We start from the raw sequence: 8,877 nt of genomic DNA on the forward strand, positions 1-8,877 counted from the left end.
CAGTATGTAAGAAATGTTTAGTCCTTTGTACTGGAAACTTGCATTCTCCCAGTAAGGTCATATATTGTACTACGTTGCAAGCCCCTGGAGCAATTTTTTGATTAGTGCTTTAATTTGTGAACAAGAAACACTTAACAAGTGGCTCTATCCCATCCCCCCCCCCCTTTCCCCTATCCCATCTCCCCCCTTTCCCTCGTCGCGATATAACCTTCGTGGTTGAAAATGACGTTAAACACCAAATAAAGAAAAGAAAGCCCCTGATATATCCGAACGATTAATTGCCGATAGCCAGTTATCACATAGTGATGAAAGAGCTGTACTACAGGAATGTTTCGGACGAAACTCAGATTGAAAGTTGTGAAATAATTTGCACCTTTCCATGTAGTTCAGAAGATTCTTCTAGATGTGCTTCTCTAAAGGCTTTGATAAAATAGGAAGCAATGAAATTGGCTTGAAGTTATTAGGGTCATTAGACACATCTTTATTTTTTGGAAGTGGAACGACCTTTGCCGTTTTAAATGCATCAGGAAAAATATTTTGTTCAATGCAAAGATTATACACATACGTTAGGGATTCCACTATGTACGCGGTAGAGCTAATTTAAGCAACGACGGGGAGAGAGAGAGAGAGAGAGAGAGAGAGAGAGAGAGTCCATTTCAACTACACTGCATTTGGTGTGGTGTGTGGCATTTAGCAAGCGGCTTTTTTTTTTATTTAAGTTTATTATCTTTTTCACAAACGCACACACACACACTCCCTCTCTCTCTCTCTTTCACTCTCTCTTGTAGTCAGGACGCAATGGTTTCAAACTGCAATCATTTCTTTTTTATTTTCTAAGAACAGGCAATCACTAGTGCCCTCGCTTTGCTATCTTAAAGTGTTTCGATTGTCAACAACAAAGCACGTTTGAAAAGTCAACGCAATTTACATCAGTGACAATTTTTAGACTCGAGATGTATGTCTAACAGTTGCTATTATATTTTCAATGAACGAAAAATGAAAATAAAACCAAGCACTTAATTCGTCCATTCTGTTGAAACAAATGTGCTTGGTTTGGTCTGTGATTAGGTCTGCCCTGACGACCACCTTTTAATAAAGACCACCTACCCATTACGACAACCCCGACGAAGTTCTTTCTTCTAAAATTCACCTTTTCATCACTACAATAAGGACCACTATTAATTGGTGCCATGGGCGGTCGTTATAGTATTATATTTTATATAGTTAAAGGCACAGTACGCCTCCCGTAAACCATCACAGATACTGCCAGGCTTTTACACACAGTACAAACACCATTCCATTTGAACGCTCACCGAACGGGAACATCCTAGGTGCCCAACGTAAAGAGCGAGCAATTTTCAAAGAATTAATTTTTCGGATTGTCTCCTCACACAATCGGACGGTGCGTTTTGGCGCTAGACCTAACTTTTAAAATCTAAATAATAAATTGACAGCTTGTTACACAAACATTTTAAAATCATAAAAGAATTCTTTTTTCATCAAGACAAGATCAGTACAATTCGAAGTTTTGAAAGTTTGAAAAAAGAAAAGCCCGGAAGCAGGGTCACGCAAGGTCGTGGTTCTCGTAGCAGACGACGGTTTATGCCTATCGCCAGTTCCTCTGAACAGTCAAAAGCCATCGCTAGAGTTCTTGTGAACCACAGCCGTTTGTTTCGTGCATAGTCAGAGGTACATAATAACGTGCTATTGCAGATAAACTCACATCGAGTCGCATTCAAATTACTAACTGACGACTACATTGTGAAAAAGGGAAACTGGATCACACGGGTTCACGATGGCTCAGGGGTAAGATAAACCACGCAAAAATAAATTCTTTGAACATTGCTCGCTCTTTACGGAGGGCACATAGGATGTTTTCAAGCGGTGAATGTTTACATGAAAGGGTGTTTGTAGGCCTACTGTGTGTAAAAGCCTGACAGTATCTGTGATGGTTTATGGGAGGCTTACTGTGCCTTTAAGTATAAAAAGCTGAATTTAACAGTGCTTTATTAGTGATATCCATACATTTTACCACCATTCCGAAACCAGACCGACACCAACGATCCTAGTTCAACACATGCAAACCCATGCTCGAGCCGATGATCCAACTTCAAAACACGCAACACATCGTTGACGTTCCGTCCAGTTTACACAGCCTATTATTATCTAGAAGTCCAATGGACATTTGTTGCGATATGGTTTAGGCATGTCTACTTGCATTAATTTACTCGAAAATGCCCCGTATCCATTCTAACTCATTAACTGACTGTAAACAGCGGAACGTCCTACTCTTCAGCGACGAAGTCCCGATACAGTCTAACGTCACTTTATTTCCTCCAAGTGCTGGTAACGCATACTTCTAGCAGACGAAACCCTTTAGATTGTATGAATTCAAAGGCGTAGTTTTGCAAATAAAGCAAAAGTCAGAGTATGGGGAGAATGTAATATGCAGTTTTCTTTTTTGAATCAGGGATGGGAATTGTCCGTCGAAAGGCAAATTTCCGCCGAATTTGTTTTTTGTTCCGCCGAAAAAGCAAAAGTGTCCGCCTAAAAAATAAATGGGGGAGGCAAAAATGGTTCTACAAATTGAATTTAATGGCAAACTTGGAGCTTAGATGACACCAAATTGCACCATTTGCAGGGGCGGACGAGGGGGGGGTTTCTGGGGTTTCCGGAAACCCCCCCCCCCCCCAGCCAAAAAATAAAAATATTTGTGTGTGTTTTTTTGGGTTGAGTTTCAGTTTTTGGGGTCTTAATCAGTGACAAAATCTGCTGCCTGAAACTGGTAATGATCATCCTCAGAATGCACCACAGATTGCACCATTTTGCATCCTTTTTTTCAAAATTTTCCGGGGGGGCATGCCCCCGGACCCCCCTAGCAAGCTAGGCGCGAAGCGCCGTCGGCTCGGCGCTTCGCACCCATGTCTTCACAATATACTTTTGGAAACCCCCCCCATAAAATGAACTGATCCGCCCCTGATTTGGGTTCTTTGGAGAAAAAATTCCGGGGGGGCATGCCCCCGAACTCCCCTAGCAGAGCTAGGTGCTTTGCGCCGTCGACTTTGCCATTACTTACAAATTTTCAGCCTTTTTTACTTTTTTCAATTCCCATGCCTGTTGAATAGTGGAACGTTTAAACACGTATTGCACGGTTTTCCTGGTGTGTGGAGTCATCATTTCAAACAATCAAGACAACTGTATTGCTCCAGAGACGATTTGAGACTGCTGTTGTTGCAATAGTATCAAATTAAAATATGCAGTCCACCGCGCTGCCCTACCACTGATTCACGTCAGTATAGAACGTTGCTAAGTCCTGAACTTAAAACCGTGTACATCCTAGTCCAAACCATTGTTGTAAACAAAGTACATTGTTGCTCAACTTTGCCCTTACTTTGAAACCACGCACACCGTTACCCATCCCAAGATTTCAGTTCAAAACTTTACTTCCACCCTTACACGCAAAGCCCTAGAATTCAATCGAGCATTCAAAAACATACATTCCTTATCTGGGGAAACTTTCTCTTTCAAATCATAACAAGTACATCAATAAATTGCTGCACGCTCATCCCTTCAGCTCAATTCAAAACACATTATCCCATGTCCAACCTTCAGTTCAATAGACGATGTTCGGGAATAACTCTGTCAGGAGTTTCAAGCGGTGTGACAGAGTTAGCGCCCCAGAATGCTGGGCGGAAGTGCACGATGCTGACTGCGGCTTTTCCCTGCAATCGCGGAGAACAAACTAACTAAACCCCTGATCGAGTTATTTCCGGAAAACGTCTATTCAAAATACATTATTCAACGCCCAACCTTCAGTACAATTAAAAACAAATTGTTCCACGCCCAACCCAAATTCAAAGCAGACACGTACACATCGTTGCACGCCCAACCTCAGCTTCTCTTCACCAAACAACATGCACACCGTTGCCCAACCCCACCCCTCGGTCCAAAGCAGTTATTTACACAGCGGTTGAAAGTGGGAAAAAGACTCGACCCTTCCTCAGTTGTTACCGACCAGTCTGTCTGTGGGACCACATGGCGGAGGTGCTAGAAGAAAAAGTGGGTGCCACCCAAACGGGTGAGAACAAACCGCGGGGCCTGATTTTTTTTTAAATCACAACAAATCTCGATTTCAACCAATCCAAAAGCCGCGGCTGGCTCCCACCCGGTTGGTAACTTTCTCGTACACCTCGGCCCTGCTGTCGGGGGGGGGGGGGGGGGGGGGGAGGAGAGAACCCCATCGCGCTATCCTCAGTTGTCCCCGAACGGTCTGTCGGGTGTCTGGGGCGCCACGCTGTCGGGTGGAGGGGAGTCTAGACGAAACTGCTCAATCAGCTGAAGTCGTCGCAGGGCGTCGCTGATGATACTGAGGTCCCCGCGAAGCTCGCTGACGACGGTGGCGATAAGGCGGGTCGAATCCAGAACGTCCACGCTTTGCGTGTAAGGGTTGTAGCGCACGGCAAACGGTCGCTTGATGGTGGCGGCGAATTGTCTGCAACGAGAGAAAGACAACGAAAGTGTGTAATTTGGAATTGACGGCGAATTGCCTGCAACGAGAGAAAGACAACGAAAGTGTGGAATTTGGAATTGACGGCGAATTGTCTGCAATGAGAGATGGACAACGAAAGTGTGGAATTTGGAATTGACGGTGAGTTGCCTGCAACGAGAGAAAGACAACGAAAGTGTGGAATTTGGAATTGGCGGCAAATTGTCTACAACAAGAGAAAGACAACGAAAGCGTGGAATTTGGGATTTTCGCGTGGAACTTAAGAGCTGAGCTTTGTTTTTGGTGGACTTCAAAACACCAGCCAACACCTACCGTCAATTCCACCGACAAACCCATTCCTCACCAACCCCCTGCCCACCCCCGCCCCCCCCCCCCCCTCCAAATGTACGCAGCTGAGTCATGGAAGGTGTCGTTTAGAGAAAGTCTTTCGACCGCCCCTAACCAACATTTTAAATGAAGTGAAGATTTTGTTTTTTGAAGACTAGAAATTAATTTCAGATACTACTGGGTATTTTCTCCAGGTTCGAATTGCAGCGTTTCCATTGTCTTACTTCAGGTACAGTGAAACCTCTGCTTTAAGACCTCGCACAATCTGATAAAATGAGGTCGTATAGTGGAGGGAGTCACAAACTAGAGGTTAATTTACAAACCTTCTTAAAAGAACATCTTGGGAAACAGGGTCTCAAAACCAGGGGTGGGACTTTTCCGCGAATCCGCGGATTTCCGCGGACACAACTTACGAATTCCGCTGGAGTAATCTATTTTTCCGCGTCCCATTTCATCACAGTATCTATAATTTGTTGACTGAATGATATGGAGAGAAGTGAAGATGGAACAGAACACTGGAGGCTTGAGAGTTAAATTGTGCTGACTGAAAACTCCTGATAACTAATAGTTATTTTGAGCTTCAATGCATTGAATCATACTACTATTGCCAGTATTGGATTATGGATACATGGTTCATAACGTAAGTAGGCTATGCACCATTACAATGTTACATTGTTGTGTGAAATTGGTTTTTTTGGTTTTTTTGTTGGGTGGTTGTTGTGGTTTTTTTTTTTTTTTTGGGGGGGGGGGGAGTGTGGAGAATGTATTTTTTACCCGATCCAAACGAGTTGAATTTTAGTCTCAGAATGCACCAGATTGCACAGATTTTAATGTACCATTTTTAAAAAATCGGGGGAGCATGCCTCAGAACCCCTCTAGAAAAAAGGGATTTCCTCTTTTTTCATCACAAGAGAGTCCCACCCCTGCAAAACAGAGGGGGCCGTCTTACGATGGTGGGTCTTAAAAGAGAGGGTTGACTGTATTTTCCATTTTTTTCCCAAAAAGACTTGCCTCATGTGCTCCTTGGCCTCCTCGAACGTCTCGGTGAAGAAGTAACAGTCCTGGAAGGTGGTGATGCGGCACACTTGCTTGCACGTCAGCAGGGGCTCGAAAGGTTTCTTCTCGGACTCTTCCGACAAAGCGTGCTGCAGATCGAGCGACAGCAGAAAATGACATTCATTTTCAGTTTGTCACAGCCAACAACGAAATTTATTGACAAAATACAAATAAAAATTAGCTTGAAAGAGTCTCTCTGTAAAAAAAAAATGAGTCTAAAGTAGCTGACAGAGAAATGTATTCGAAATGTGCTAACATTTGTCTTAAATTGTCTTTCTGATCATAAATCCAATATAACCAGACGGCGACGTGGACAGAAAAATGGCCACAGCTGATTTCTGTCTTCACCATGTTTAGCTCTATGTTTGCACAATTCTTTTCCAAACGCAGCATTACCCAGGGAAACGAATGGAAAAGACTTCATGCAGCATCAAGCGATGAAAGGAACAACAAATACTAGATTCACACTCACTCATTGGATAGCAATTTTTACACTCACTAAGAGACTTGAATTAAGTGTCAATTCTTCTTAGCTGTACGTACATGTGTATCTTTCAAATAATAAAAAAAAAACTCTTATCAAAGTACCGTTATGCTGACGATTTTTCTTTTAAAAAAAACAACCTCACTTTTAGTTCTCCGATGGAAGAGAGCAGACCCGCGCCATACGCTCGAAGCTGTTTGTCTTGCTTGCACAGTCCGAACTCCACCGAGAAAAAGTAGCACTGGAACAGTAAATCAAAAGCACAATGAGACATTTTGGGCCCAGGTCTAAATCTAGCCATAAAAAGGCATAGAAAATATAGCAGTAATGCGAGTAACGCAATCAATAAAGGAACATGCTATTCTCGATCGTCCCTCAAGAGAGACGAACTTTTCAGAAACAACGTTCTGGAAGAAAATTAGGTCATGTGTCTATCCCGATCGTTCAAGAAAAGTGACTCTACTTTCTAGAAAGGTTACGTTTTCTGATCGGATACTCGCACATGTGCACACACACGTATACGGCCAGACGTCCTGCAAAAAGCGAGAAGGTTCAGATTTGAGGAAGCTTGCTATACTTACCGTGGCCAGCTTGGCGACGTCATCATCAGACGCCCCCAGGGAGGCTAGTCCCAGCTCCTGAGAGAACTGGGCAAAGCTGGCGTCAGCGAGCAGCGGCACGTGACCCATCAGCTCGTGGCAGCAATCCCTGTGAGCAAAGGACACACTGATGAGTTGATGCTGTAAATCTCGAATAACACAGTTACACTAGACTTGTTGTTGTTGAAACATCCACAGTCTCACTGCTTCCTTTGCAGAGTGGGATCGTTCAAACAAATAATTTCGTAGATAACATCAGAGTGAACATGCAACATTGATTTCAGCAAATAGATTCATAACTGAATAACTAAATAAATAAAATAATAAAAAAATAAAATAACTAAATAAATAAAATAAAATAAAAAATAAATAAATACTATGAAAGACGATGCATGTACAGAACGCAGCCAGGCTGGTGAATTGAGGAACGTGTTTAAGTGGCAAAACGCTCTCATTCTCTGTAAAAAAAAAAAAAAAACCCAATGTGGAACATGCCATAGAGTTCGTGACAGCAATGTCAATAGACAACATCTCACTGGATTAATGGTGCAATGCCTGAGTTACTGTAGATATCCACAAACAGCGGACACTCCTCGTGTTCGGCTCACCATCTCAGATCTGGCTACACGTGTACAGGGATAAAACCATCCCTCCACTGAAACACATACCACAAACCGACACCCTGGCTGCCTGCTGTTGTGAATTGGATATGTTTGATGAATTCATTTCTTTAAAAAACACTCGTGGATTTTACGAAATTAATTCATAAACAAATTACCAATATGCAGAGAGCGTCCAGACTGTTCTTTTGTTGTATGTGACTAAGTGGCGGGGGGGGATGGTCTTATTCAATATAAAAGCCTGGCCTCAATAACAACGTACGGTTCTGGCGTGTAGAATGGATCAGAGCTGTGACGAATGTACTGGGTGCAGTGAAACACTCGGAAAGCCAGACCAGCCAAAAAGTCACGTGATGACAGGTACCCGGCAACGGGACGTACTTGAAATCCTGTGCGAGCTGAAAAAGGGAAGGGTATCGTATGCTACCTTGCTCCATGCCTGTACAGCAAAACTCAGCAAACATTAAAAAACATTGTAACAAATTTCGTACTCCAATTAAAACATTAATTGCTGTTTCATTTGATTTAAACTTTCTCTGCCATTAAAGGCATTTCGCTTGGCTATCTGGAACACTTTTCGGATCAGTCAAAGTTGTCATTAACCGGGGTCCGTGACTGCCGCTCAAATAAAGGTACCCCCAAAATCGACCTGACATGAATGGAATGGCACGTGAATGCATGTTTTAGTTGGGGTACGAAATTTGTTGCACGAGTTTATGTGAGAATCTAAGGAGTGCGTTTAAAGGCACAGTGCAGCTCACAGCCTTCGTTTTGCGTTTTTGCTGCAGCTGAGTGCATTTACAGTTCAAAAATCCTCCTATGGTAGTAAAACAAACCCAAAACTACCCAACGACGACATCTGTGAAGTTCGACAGTTTCTTGTTCACGCGAGTGCATAAATTAACCTAGTCATTACGTGGTGTTTGGTCGGAGTTCGATTCAACTGAGTGATTCCGGCATCCATGTTGTTTTACACAAACTCATGATGACGTCTGATATAGTTTGCTAGTGACGTGTCTTTTTGTGCAAGATGTGGTGATCTAGCTGATCTAAATTTAGATCCAAAAATAGGTCAAGACCAGCCGGGTCCGAGTACGAAATTAATTCGTAAAAAAAATCGCAGTTCTTGACTCTTTGGGTGCAAGTTAATGAAACTTGGTAGTTCTTCTAACGGATAGCTGCCTGAGGTATGACTAAAAGCTCCAGGGGCTCAGTGCACCTGGATTTGACAAGTTCAGTACCTTTAAAATACTCGCACAAAAACGTACAACAAAACTACTCCGA

The 8,877-nt window shown here is 42.9% G+C and overlaps 1 protein-coding gene across 1 annotated transcript; it reads right to left on the bottom strand.

The window, feature by feature from the left end:
* Positions 1-4,251: 4,251 nt before the first annotated feature.
* Positions 4,252-7,991, bottom strand: LOC138957611 (tryptophan 5-hydroxylase 1-like; the record flags this gene model as incomplete). The annotated part of the gene is made up of 5 exons (XM_070328697.1): positions 4,252-4,492; positions 5,846-5,979; positions 6,520-6,615; positions 6,956-7,082; positions 7,856-7,991. Coding segments are annotated over 5 exons (734 nt in total), but the record flags the coding sequence as incomplete, so codon positions are not given.
* Between the last annotated feature and the right edge of the window lie 886 nt (positions 7,992-8,877).

This window comes from Littorina saxatilis, unplaced genomic scaffold (genome assembly GCF_037325665.1).
Source record: "Littorina saxatilis isolate snail1 unplaced genomic scaffold, US_GU_Lsax_2.0 scaffold_271, whole genome shotgun sequence".
NCBI classification, from domain to species: Eukaryota; Metazoa; Mollusca; class Gastropoda; order Littorinimorpha; family Littorinidae; genus Littorina; species Littorina saxatilis.